Source organism: Lemur catta, chromosome 7 (genome assembly GCF_020740605.2).
Source record: "Lemur catta isolate mLemCat1 chromosome 7, mLemCat1.pri, whole genome shotgun sequence".
Taxonomy (NCBI): Eukaryota; Metazoa; Chordata; class Mammalia; order Primates; family Lemuridae; genus Lemur; species Lemur catta.
Genome location: NC_059134.1, coordinates 15,417,691 through 15,430,908, shown reverse-complemented (window position 1 = coordinate 15,430,908; position 13,218 = coordinate 15,417,691). Strand labels below are relative to the sequence as shown.

Sequence of the window (13,218 nt, the reverse complement as noted above, 5' to 3'; positions counted from 1 at the left end):
GTGATGGACAGGGCCCGAGACAGATGTGTGCTCCTAGCAATACACCCTCCCCCACAGTCTCGTCACACAAGCTGCCTTGCGACTGCCAGCCTGATTTCATCGTGTCCTTCATACCTGTTTAAGTCAGGGCCACAGGTGACCCTCTTCCTCTAAACTGTTTTAGGTTCAGAGCTCAAATGTCAAAAGGAGGCTTCCCTCATGCCCAACCACGCTCCATCCCAGTGCCTCTCACCCTCTTTTTCACTTTTCTCCCCAGTATGTATCACTACCATATATAGTATACTGCTTTTTTATCACGTCTCTCCCTGCTCTACAATATAAGCTTGGAGACAGCATGGATTTTTGTCTGAATTAATCACCGCACCTAAAACAGAGGTGCTGAATAAATGTTGATGAGCACAACAAAGGAGAGATATCGAAAGAGGGGCCAGGGAAACAGCAGCCACAGTCCCATCCTGTGACAATGATGGATACTCTCGCCCCACCCCCCCATCCCCAAATGTGTTCCTTCACTACTACACAGTACTCACTTGGCTCCAAGGTTGCCTTTGATGATGGGGGCTGTGACCACACTCTTGCCCTTCATCGGCTGGCTAATCACAGAGAGTGGAACTGTGATCCGTGTAGGCAGCTTCCCCTAAAGAGAAAGAGCAATCAGGTTTTATAGGTTAGAAGGAGACGAGGAAAAGCAAGTGTCACCTACAAGGCAACAGGAACCCAGCAGCAAGCGCCGCAGACGCTTTCAGTCCCAGCCCCCACCAGGGTCTCAACACTTCTAAGGTTTGCTCCCTGGCAGCCCTGTCAAAACCACTCACGTACCATGGTTAGGTGTCATTTGATCTGTTACCATCCTCTTTCATGCTACCTAAAACGGCATCAATCCTATATATCTGCTTTCCACATGATAAAATCTACATCTAAAATCACAAAAGCAAGCATGTGTGTTCACTGAAGCACAGCCCTAGATTCTGAGCTCCTTAGAGGGGAGAGTCTTACTTATCTCTCTATCCCCCAATACATGGCACAGTGCCGGGCGCACAATCACTATGTGGTGAAATAAATGCAAGGACAGAGGAGGGCAAGAGTTAATTGACTGCTGCACTGGAATGCAGGCGCACTGGTGGAGAACGAACAGCAGGGCACACTGGCTTGGGAACAGGTCACATTCTCCAGGTGCTTTCCGTTTCTCCCAGAGATAAGAGAGGTTAGCTAGGGGACATTAATAATAAACCCAACCTCAGACCTACCCCTAAGCTAGTAAGGCCTAAGAATAAAAAAAAAAAACCAGACATAAAGAAAGAAAAGGCCCAGAGTCTTTGGAACGTCAGCATGGCTAACACAGGCCCTAACCTGTTTTCAGACTGCCTGGCTTTAATCTTTGGTTGGCAAAAAAATTTATATGCAGTAAAATCTTCTGTAAATTAAATCCGATTTTTAAAAAACAATTTAAGTGGGGTGGTTGATAGGATGTTACCATTTCCTATGAGCAGGCTAATTCTAAAGAAGCCAGGCACTCCACTGCAGAACTGTTGCAGGTCCCCTCACCAATCTCCATGAAGTTTACTTTGCAGCCAGAATTTGCAGCCCATTAAAAAGCACTTAAAGATGCCAACAGGCAATAGAATATCTCCAGACAGTGCCTCCAAACGGATTTACTTATGGTTTTATTTTCTTCCTGAAAATGCCTTAGTTGCTTAAAACATCCCAGACTACCTCTACACCAACCAGAATTATCCCTTCAGGAAGTAGCCTAACTAGTTGACTGGGGGGGGGGGGGGGGGGGGGAATGCCATTCAATATTTCCTGCCCCACCGAACGCTCTCCAGTTGCATTTACCTAGTAGATTGACAGACACTGGACAGAGCCTTTGTGTGTCAGGAGAAGGATTCAAGAGAAGCAGAAATGGATCGAGTAAGTGCTGATTCCTTGCTTCCTTATTTCCTTATTTTTGTAATACAGAAACCTAAATATTTCCTTTTAAACCACGCTGTTAGGCTTTTTTGCTTTGTGTGTTTCACTAATGTGTGTGTCCTCCTTCGTTGCTCTGGCTTTCATCACAAATTATTGAGGTTTTCCTACATAGCCTGCTTAGTGACAGGAAACTGTTTTATGCTGTCCATACACACCCACTATTCTGAACAGTGCTCCTTACCTAGAGGCTGAAGAATAAACACATATGCATCCATAAATACACTCATGTCAAATGGGGTTTGATTTATGATAAATGTAGCATTTCAAGTTAGTGCGGAAGGGATAGTTGATGATTTGGGCATAATTTTAAAACTATGACATAAGATCCCTACCTCATGCCATTCACAAAAATATATTTCAAATGGACTACCAATTATACTTTTTTAAAACTCAAAATATTTTATGAAAATAAAGGTTACTATTTTATAACCCTGGTGTAAGGCAGGCATGGGCACAAAACTTAGAAACCATAAAAGAAAATGCTGATAGATCTAATCATGTAAAATTACAAATACCTGTAAAGCAAAACGCTCCTTATGCAGGGCCCAAACCATAACAAAATATCTTCTATATATATAAAAAATTAACATCCAGGGCTGGGCGCGGTGGCTCACGCCTATAATCCTAGCACTCTGGGAGGCTGAGGGAGGTGGATGGTTTGAGCTCAGGAATTCAAGATCAGCCGGAGCAAGAGTAAGAGCAAGACCCTGTCTCTACTAAAAACAGAAAGAAATTAGCTGGACAACTAAAAATATATAAAAAAAATTAGCCAGATGTGGTGGTGCCCGCCTGTAGTCCCAGCTAATCAGGAGGCTGAGACAGAATGATGGCTTGAGCCCAGGAGTTTGAGGTTGCTGTGAGCTAGGCTGACACCATGGCACTCTAGCCTCAGGCAACAAAGTGAGACTATCTAAAAAAAAAGAAAAGAAAAGAAAAGAACATCCAGAAGATACAAAAGGCCACCTCAAACAATATGAAAAAGCCAAATACCTCAAAAGAAAACTGGGAAAGATTTACTTACCACTACCAGGTACGTGCCAATCTCCACATGAACGGATGCTTAACTCACTTATCAGGGAAATGAAATCGAAAAAGAATCCTCTTTGCACCAGTGAGATGTGCACATAAAGTTAAAAAGGTCTAAGTAGGAGTCAGGTCTGGGGGAAGCAGGAAACTTGCTAGGAATGCATGCTGGTATGGCCTTTTTGGTAGCACAATTGGAGTATCAAAACTTTCATTATGGCAGGGTGCAGTGACTCATGCCTGTAATCCTAGCACTCCGGGAGGCTGAGGTAGAAGAGTCACTTGAGCTCAGTAGTTTAAGACCAGCCTGAGAAAGAGCGAGACCCCATCTCTACTAAAAATAGAAAACTTAGCTGGGCGTCGTGGCGCATACCTGTAGTCCCAGCTACTCGGGAGGCTAAGGCAGGAGGATCACTTGAGCCCAGGAGTCTGAGGTTGCTGTGAGCTACAATGCACCCTACCCAGGATGGCAGAGCAAGATTCTGTCTCAAAAAAAAAAACAACTTTCACTACGTATAGCTCCGTAACTCATTCTAGTATGTTCTGCTTCAGAAATACTTATACATGTTCACACATATGTGTAGGAACATTCACTGAAGTTGACAGTGGAAATGGATCCTTACCAGAATCCCTTCTATGGATTACCATGATACCATTTAAAAGAACCCAGGCAGTGTCTGTATATGGCCTAGAACGATCCCCACAACAGAACAATATATACAGTAAGGTCTCTCACGGGTTTGCTTTTTCTAAACTTCATGTATATGTATGAAAATGCTCAGGAAAAAGATTAGAAGGATAAATGCCAAATTACCAGCAGTAATTAGTTCTCATGAAGGGAGAGCTGCCGGGGTGGGATAAAAGAAATTTTATTTCACCTGCACTGGTGTTTAATATTTTAAAAGAATGCATGCATGTACTACACTTTTATAAATTGTGTTTCAAAAGAAAACAAAAAAGTCAGTTAGTAAATAAATCTATTTGGGTCAAAAGAGGTGATATAAATAGGGCTTCTAATTTGCATTCCTAACAGGAAGTTTCCTAGTACTTAGGGAGTCTCTCGTGTGATGGGGAGTTAAACAGCCTTAAGAAGTTTCCTAAACAGAAGGACTATTCTTCACCACTAATGTTACTCACAGCTTGGGAGGTGGACACAACCGTGGTGCTGACAGGGACCTGCCGCACAGTGGGGGCTCCTGTCCCGATGCTGATGGGGGTGCTTGCAGCCCCAGAAGCCACAGCCACAGTCTTGGACACAGCGGCATTCATACTGGGCAAAGACACTGCTGAAGTATGAACAGTTCCAGACCCACTGGCTACCGAGGCCCCTTGCTTGGCATGGGTTGCTACTGTGATGGTCTGGCCTGCTTTGGGAGGCATCACCCCCAGGCCCTGCACGATGCGGATTGTGGCAGCTGGTTTTGCTTCTGAAGAGGCCACTGTGCTTTTGCCCTTCTGGTCTGCCACACTCACACCAAGAGCTGGCATCAAGCGAAAAGCTGAACTTGAGGCTTCTGTTGGCTTGAGGTCAGGAGTCACTTTGACCACGGTGGTACCTGTTGGAGTGGATGAAGGGGCACTGGCTGAACTGGCCTTGGCAGGGCTATCAGCTGCATGGATTGGATTGGAAGTGACGTGTAAGGTAGCAGAGATGCCTTTGCCTGCAGTGCCGCTTCCTGTCCCGAAGAGGTCCTGGGTCAATTTGACTGTGGTAACCTGGGACTTGGCCAATGTGGCCATCATGTCCGGCGTGATTCGCAGAACTGTCTGGCCCTTGGCATCTGTGGTGATGGAAGAGGGTGGCAGACGCAATACATCCTTACCCTGGATACGGAAGTTAGTGGCTGTGAGTGGAATGCTGTTGCCCGTCTGGGGCTTCACACCAAGCTGCCCAGTAATTGCCACCTGGATGGGGAGAAGTAGCACTGATGAAGGGATTCACCATCTGCAGGTGGTTACATTGCATAATTAGCCAAACTTCCATTCCATGAATACGTTTCATATTTTTTTGACTTTTCATGTGGAACAATGAAACATTCACAGATGTAGAGAATAGTATAACAAACCCGTATACCCTTCATCCAGCTTCAAATATTATCACTTTGTCAATCTTATTTTACCTATCCTCCACTTGGGGGAGTGCGGTGGGAGGGAAGAAGTAGAATATTTTAAAGTAAATCCAAGATCTATCATTTTACTGATAAATACTTCTTTACACATCTATAACCTAGAAAAGGACTTTTAATCTAAAAAAAAACCCACAATGCTATCATCACTACCTAACATAATTAACACCACTATATATTCACATTCCCCAACTATCTCAAAAACGTCAATTTATAGTTGGGCCAATTCCCATTTCAAGAGCAGTAGCGTAGCATGGTGGTTCTGAGCATGGGCTTTGGAGCCAGACTTCCTGGGTTTATAATGCCAACTGTTATCTTTTTATTTTTTAGAGACAAAGTCTATGTTGCCCAGACTGGACTTGAACTCCCAGGCTGAAGCAACCCTCCTGCCTCAGTGGAACCACAGGTGCCACCACCACACTGAGCTTCCAAACTTCTCCCATATGTAACAGATGCAGCCCTTTTGGCCTTACTCAGGGACTTCCTCTCTCTGTAGCATAGTCAATTTTCTCATGGTCCCTCTAATGGACCATGGCTGTCACAATCCAAACATGCTGCAGTATTTCCCATCCTAAAAAACAGCCAACCCTGGCTAACTCCACACCTCCCTCCATCTACTCCAACCTACCCCACATTCCACTCCAGCCCCAGTTCTCTGCTCTCTTCACAAGCAAATTCCTCTAAAAATTACCTAGATAGTCATCCCTTGGTATCTGTGAGCAACTGGTTCGAGGACGCTTATGCAGATACCAAAACCCTCAGATGTTCAAGTCTCTGATATAAAATGGCACAGTATTTGCATATAGGCAAGCACATCCTCCTGTATATTTTATATCATCTCTAAATTACTTATACTATCTGATACAATGTAAATGCTACGTAAACCGCTGTTACACTATACTATTGTCTTAATCTGTATTACCTTTTATGGTTGTATTGTTATTTTTTATCGGGTTTTTTTCCCCCCAAATATTTTCAATCTGCAGTCAGCTGAATCCGAGGTGCAGAACCCATGGATCCAAGGGCCAACTGTATTCACCATCTCTGCTTCTTCGCCTTACTTTCTCTTTGCCTTTCTCTTCGCCTTACTTTCTCTTTTGAACTCATTCCCCAAAAGCCACCAGTCCCCTGGACCCAGACTGTACCTGACCCAGGTGCTGGTCCCTCCTTCACCAGCACCTCTCTCACTGCCTTGCTGTCTCCAGCCTTTTCTTCTATCTCCACAGTGATGCCATTATCACAGTCACTCAAGCCAAGACCATGGGGTCATTCTCAACTCCCTCCCCTCAGACTCCTACTCAGGCCACCACACAATCGCACTCAACTGTTTTCCGACCCACCCTTCACCACCTACAATGATGGCCAGTGTCACCCCCCACCTGACTACTGCAGCTGCCTCCCACATGGTTCTCTGCTTCTATTCTTATCTCCCTCTGTTCATTCTAACCAGCAGCCAGAATTTCTTTAAATGCAAACCAGACCAAGTCACCCTGGCTCGCCATCTTCCAGCAGTTCTCCATCACATTTAAATTAAACTCAAAGTCTAATATAATCTAACCACTGGCCACATCTCCTGACCTTATCTTCCAAAACTCTCACACTTGCTCACTATGCTTCAGCCACAGTTTTCCTGTTGTTCTTCAACCACATTCCTGACACGAGGCATTTGCACTTGCCATTCCTAGGCCTGGAATATTGTTATCTCCCGATCATGACATGGCACACTAACTCCATCCCTCTCTCTCAAATGTCATCTCAGAGAGGCCTTCTCTGATCACCCTAGCTAGAATAGTGTACTACCACTCTCCACTCCTTGGCCTCTCTACTGATTTTCATAGCATTTACTACTATCTGACACTGAAGTATTTGTCTCCCAGCTCTATGAGAATATGAGTTCCAAGAAGGCAGGGACTTATTCTGTTTAATATACCACTAAACCACCAACACTTAGGACAATGCCCAGCACATGAAAGACATTCAATATGTGTTGAATGAAAAAAAAAAAGATGTTTCTTTATCATTATGTGGTTCCATCTCTTCTTCTGTAAAATGGAGATGACAGAAGTGCCCACGCCACAGTGCAACGAGGATTAAAGTATGTAACGGGTTTAAAATGCTCAGCACAGTGCACGTAAAAAGCACTGTTATCGGTATTAGTTGCCATTATGCTTAACAATTCTTTGAAGTTCAATGATTATCCTTTTATACTTACAACCCAGAAAGCACAATATTTTTTTTTAACAGTGTTAATGGATTGCTTTATTTCTGTTTGCAAGTATATATTTTTTGATTGTTCAATTGCATTTATTTTTTGTTTTTTTTGTTTTTTTTTAGTTTTATTACTATTTATTTTTTTTATTTCAGCTTATTATGGGAGTACAAAAGTTTAGGTTACGTATATTGCCCATGCCCTCCCACCACCCCCTCCCCCCGAGTCAGAGCTTCAAGCGTGTCCATTCCCCAGATAGTGCGCATCTCACTCATTATGTAGGTATACACCCATCCCCTCCCCCACCCCCCACATCTGCCCGACACCCAATTGGTGTTATTCCCAAATGAGCACTTAGGTGATGATCAGGGAAACCAATTTGCTGGTGAGTACATGTGGTGCTTATTTTTCCACTCTTGGGACACTTCACTTAGTAGAATGGGTTCCAACTCTCTCCAGGAGAACATAAGAGATTCTACATCACCGTTATTTCTTATAGCTGAGTAATACTCCATGGTATACATATACCACATTTTACTAATCCACTCATGTAATGGGCATTTGGGTTGTTTCCACATCTTTGCGATTGTGAATTGTGCTGCTATAAACATTCGGGTGCAGATGTCTTTGTAACAGAATGTCTTTTGTTCTTTTGGGTAGATGCCCGATAACGGGATTGCTGGATCAGATGGTAGGTCTACTTGTATCTGTTTAAGGTATCTCCATATTGCTAAGAAAGCACAATATTAATATATTCTCTTTTTATTACTGATAAAGTGAAAATTCAATAAACTATGGCCATGGGAATTGACCTAAATAAATTACGCCACAGGACTTTAAATAAATTCATTGAGTCTACTCCAAATACAGAAATTCAAGAAGATCCACCTGGAAAGGGTTCCACCTACCTGCTTGATAATGTTCTGTCCTGTGACATTTTGGATGACAGCAGCCGTGGAGGCACTTGGAGCAGAGGTCCCAGGAGAACTTGTGGCCGGCTTACTCACAGGGCTGGCTGCAGCAGGGAGACTCGTCACCGTGAGCCCCGTCTGCCCAGGTCCAGGCCGCTGCACAGTGGCCGCTGCAGTCGGAGCTTTGACTGGAACAGTAGCCATTACTGTCTAGTTCAGGGCATGAGGCCAAGAGCTCAATTAGACACTAAGACGTAGACCAACACTCCAAGCAGACTCTTCCCACATGTTACCACCCAGAAAGTACTCCTCTAAAAGTACTTCGAATCTAACAGTGCTAAGGCTCACCACTCCCTAAAATGGGCACTGTAAATTTTTTGTATTTGTGTAGAATATCTCAATTTTCAGAATGCTTTTACATTTAACATCTCATTTTATTCCTACACACTGAGGACAAATTCTATTACACCCCTCCTACAGTAAAGGAAACTGAGGCAAAGAAGATACTAATCTTCTCTAAAATCACACACCTAGTTAGTAGCACAGCTAAGACTAGTGGCACACTGGAAGGAACCTGAAACTCACAGGTTGAGATTGACACCCCACCTCTACCAGGGTCCTAATGTTAGAATCCTGAGTAAATCACTAAACTTCTCTAAAGGTCTGATGATTCCCAACACGTAAAATATAGCATCTAAAAACACTTGCCCAGCTTTGAACATTAAATGAGTTGTTTTGATGAACAGCATCAGTAACAGCAATAATCTACAACTCCTCGGTCCTTACCCAGACCCTGTCTGTCTGACTCATTAGCCCACCTCTGAGTCCGCTGTCCCTGCTTCCCAATGACCTGTGGCTTCCCTGTTTACCTGGGGCACTACTTTGGTTTGTGTGGCAGTGGCTGGAACACGGATCTGCGGTCCTCCGGGCATCTGCGGCAGTGTCTGGGCGGGCCCTGCTGCCTGCTGGGGAACAGCAGGAAGGGCAGGCTGGGCCACCACCCGTACCTGGGGCACTCCTGCTGAGCCAGTGTGGCTCACCACTCGGGTAGCCTGAGAACTGGGTGGAGTCTGGCTGGAAGCTGGGGAAAGCATTGTCCCCAGCTGTGGCATTGTGGGTGAGGATACCAGAAGAACACTATGAGGAAAAGCAGAAAAGAACAAAAAAGCAAAAACTTAGGACATTCTTAGAAAAGGAATTTGGAGGGAAAAAGCTGGAGAAGAAAAGAAAGGGCTTACCCTGAGCTAGACTTAGCTGGTTCGGAGACAGTGGTAGGGCCGCTTTTGTTCACTGATGATACAGGTGGAGGGGAGATCGGAGTGGCAGGCAACGCCGGCGTGGTGGGGGTTACAGGTGTGACCGGGGTGGGTGGCATGCTAGAGTCACTGAGGCTCATCTGGCTCTGCTCTGAAGGGCCACTGCTGAGGACTTTTACAGAGCTCTCTTTGCTACTGGACTTCTAGAACAGAAGACAAAGGGAAATGCCCCTGCAGGTGCCATGAAGTTTCCACTGACAGCAGGCATGGCCCGCAGCTCCTGCTGTGCTGAGTTAAGTAAAAGCTGAGTATCTATTCCTAGTTGCCTCCATCCAAGAACGTCCCAGAATCCCTAGGGCAGATACCGTCATGAGGTCACTTACCACCTTGGATGGGGGCTTAGGTTTTTGCTGAAGGGCTTTTCTGGCTTTAGCCGCAGCTGCTTGTGCTTGGTGAATCCGCTCTGTAAACAAGAGTAATGGGCCTCAGCAAGAGTTTAACCTTAGCATACTTAGAAGGGGGGCTTTGTTAAAAACCAACACCTCACTGGCAGGCTATCCTGCCTCTACAATCCTACCCTGCCTGAACGCCAAGGAGAAGACCAATGGAATTGGCGCAGAAAGTCAAAAGCACCAGAGTCTCATGGGACACACCACCCAGAGGCCTCACACACCAAACTCTTCTTCACTCCGGTCACGATGCAGGTAGATCCACAGCTTTCGCCCAATGTCATACTTCACACAAGGATCTTTCTCATAATGTAGCCGATCCAGTGCACCACTCACCACTGTATTCACCTAAGAGCCAGAGCAATGGGAAATAAGAAACAAGTCAGATTCAGATAAAATAAATTACTTGGGCTCTGGAGAAAAATCACTGGATAGAAGTCACAGCTGATAAGCAGATTATTAACTCAGCCTAGCTGTGTGTACTTTCAATGACTCACCAAATCGTTTCTCAAAACAAGAAATGCTGTTACTGAGATATTGATCCGTTTCCACTGTAAGGAAACTGTGCACTTAGTAAGTGACCAGCCTTCTCTTTACCATAAGCTAAAGCAAAGCCTATGGCCAAACTGTGCTTCATTAATGCAAGGGATTTTGGTCATCACTATGCATTTTTTTTTTCTTTTTTGAGACAAAGTCTGGCTCTGTTGCCCAGGTTAGACTGCAGTGACATCATCATAGCTCAGAGCAACCTCAAACTCCTGGGCTCAAGTGAGCCTCCTGCATCAGCTGCCTGAGTAGTTGGAATTATAGGCGTGTACCACCACACTCAGCTAATTTTTTTATTTTTTTGTAGAGATGGGGTCTCACTATGTTACCCAGGCTGGTCTCAAACTCCTGGCCTCAAGCAATCCTCCATCTTGGCCTCCCAAAGTGCTAGGATTAGAGGCGTGGGTCATCGCACCTGGCATCATTTTTAAAGATATCCTTTTTCCCTTATGCAATTTAACAATGTTATATTTTATATTTCCTAATAAATTTTCTTAAATCCATCCTGGGACAAAGCAAAAGTAATCTCTTTCTCCACACTACCTGAGTGCTGGTGACATCTGGTGCAAGAAACTGGGAGTCCTTGAGCAGTTCACAGATCTCTGCCCGTGTGCCTTCTCCATTAGGCAGCCGAGCCGCAGCATCCCGAACTGATGACATCAGCAAATGCAAAGTCCAAGAGTCAAGCAGGGCTCCTACTGAGAACTAAGTCCCCTGACCTGCTGACCTGCTGACCTGCTGGTGGGGGACGCTCCCTGGGGTTCCTGTTCCTCTGCCTTACCCAACTCAGTTAGGTACACACTGCCCTCTAGTGGCTGGAAGCTTTGCCATTGGCGTTTCCTGTACACTCTACACACGTTAGGCAGGCTGAAGTAAAGGTCTATGGACACCTGAGAATTCAGTGGACCCATGAATTCAGGTGGGGAAAAACATTATATCTGTAACTAAAATTTAGCATTTCCTTCAATTATGAGCAAAAGTAACATATATTGGCAGTGCTGTGATGGTGTATTGAAATCAGGCTATTCATTGTAGCTATTGCAAACAACCCAGAACATCATTTACACTCATTACTATTTGGAATTACAGTAGTTATAAGACCTGCTGCCAGATCTTATCATATAATATCATCATAAAAACATATATATTTCTCCACCATAAATTTGTTTTAACATCTTCATATCTACTTCAACAAGACTGGTTTCTTTTCTAACTCCGTGTATTTTATTTTATACATTTAAAAGCATAATTCTGAGAAGGGATCCAAAGGTTTCATCAGACTGCCAAAGGGATTCATGGCACAGAAAAAGGTTGAGAACCCTCAATTGTTTTTAAAACAGACAGGGTCTCACTCTCACACCCAGGCTGGAGTACAGTTGCCCAATCCCAGTTCACTGGAGCCTCAAACTCCTGGCTCAAGTGATCCTCCCACTGCATCCTCCCAAGTACCTGGGACTACAGGTGTGTACCACCAGCAAATTTTTTAAATTTGGGTAGAGATGGGGTCTCACTATGTTGGCCAGGCTGGTCTCAAACTCCTGGCCTCAAGTGATCCTCCTGCCTCAGCCTCCCAAAGTACTTGGATTATAGGCCTGAGCCACCGTGCCCAGCCAAGAAAACACATTTTTAAAGCAATCATAGCCTGGAGGAAGCAAATTCCTACACTTAACCTAATATTTAGCTGGCCTGTGAGCAATTCCTAAATGATCATAAATGTGAACCCAGACTTCAGGAAGAAACTGATTCCTGGCATCAGTCTCGGAAGTTAGAATTCCCCGTTCATCTCCCAAATTCCAAACCTTCCAAAAACTATGCCTCACTCTCAAAGCCTTCCCTGAGTAGCAGGGTGGAAGAGGACGGGAGGACAGAGTTCAGAGTTGATTAGAGAAAAGCTTAAGGGTGAAAAAAGGCATCCCTGATAATAAACACATGCTACATACCAAGAGATAGGATGGTGACGTAGGCAGGCCGGTCAGAGCGCAGCAGGGAGTGCTCCCGAGCCTTGTTGAGCGAGGTCTCCTTGTCAAACACGCCCTTCACCGGCCCCACCACAGACTCAAAGCCATGCATGCGAAAGGTGAAGGCCTTATGAGGTTGGCTATACCTGTAACGCTCCTAGCAAGAGAAAAGGGACAAGAGGCTCCTAAGACAGAATTAGTGAGGTTCTCTGTAGGGCTCCCTTACAATAAGGGGATCCATGTGCAGAGATTAAAACAGAAAGGAAACAGGTGATCCCACCAGAAATATGGAGCCAACAATGGATGGTCTCTCAGAGCTAGTCACTGAGCAACAGAACAAAGACAGGTATTTCTTACCTGCTCCTGAAAAACCCGTTTCTCCTCCCCTGTGCTGGGCCGTACCACATAGTCAGTTCTTCTGGAACATAAAGAATTTTATATCAACTCTGAGACCTAACATATGGGTCACAGACCTCATCACCCCTTCTTCAGAACCATGCCCTCTACAACAGCGAAAATTGTACCTTTGTAGGTATCAAATTCTTGCAAATGTTAAAGTCTACTTTCCAGCTCCTACCAAGTAACTCCGGTTGGTATTTCTAAATTTACTTGCTTATTAGAAATACTGAAAGGTGGCCAGGCATGGTGGCTCATGCCTACAATCCTAGCACTTAGGCAGGCCAAGATGGGAGGATTGCTTGAGGCCAGGATTTCAAGGCAACGTAGCAAGAACCCATCTCTACAAAAAAATTTAAAACTTGGCCAGGTG

At 44.8% G+C, this 13,218-nt stretch overlaps 1 protein-coding gene across 5 annotated transcripts in view; it reads right to left on the bottom strand.

Moving 5' to 3' along the window:
• NFRKB (nuclear factor related to kappaB binding protein) overlaps positions 1-13,218 on the bottom strand; it is a 30,664-nt gene that overhangs the window by 1,532 nt on the left and 15,914 nt on the right. For 4 of the 5 annotated variants that reach the window (XM_045555689.1, XM_045555690.1, XM_045555692.1 and 1 more), the window contains 10 exons: positions 12,807-12,867; positions 12,432-12,606; positions 11,035-11,141; positions 10,170-10,293; positions 9,880-9,959; positions 9,479-9,699; positions 9,110-9,377; positions 8,238-8,450; positions 4,132-4,899; positions 531-637 (listed from right to left, as the gene is read on the bottom strand). In XM_045555689.1, the coding sequence (XP_045411645.1) occupies positions 531-637; positions 4,132-4,899; positions 8,238-8,450; positions 9,110-9,377; positions 9,479-9,699; positions 9,880-9,959; positions 10,170-10,293; positions 11,035-11,141; positions 12,432-12,606; positions 12,807-12,867 (2,124 nt within the window). The remainder of the gene's footprint in view (positions 1-530; positions 638-4,131; positions 4,900-8,237; positions 8,451-9,109; positions 9,378-9,478; positions 9,700-9,879; positions 9,960-10,169; positions 10,294-11,034; positions 11,142-12,431; positions 12,607-12,806; positions 12,868-13,218) is intronic. The other variant, XM_045555694.1, reaches the window with a different exon arrangement.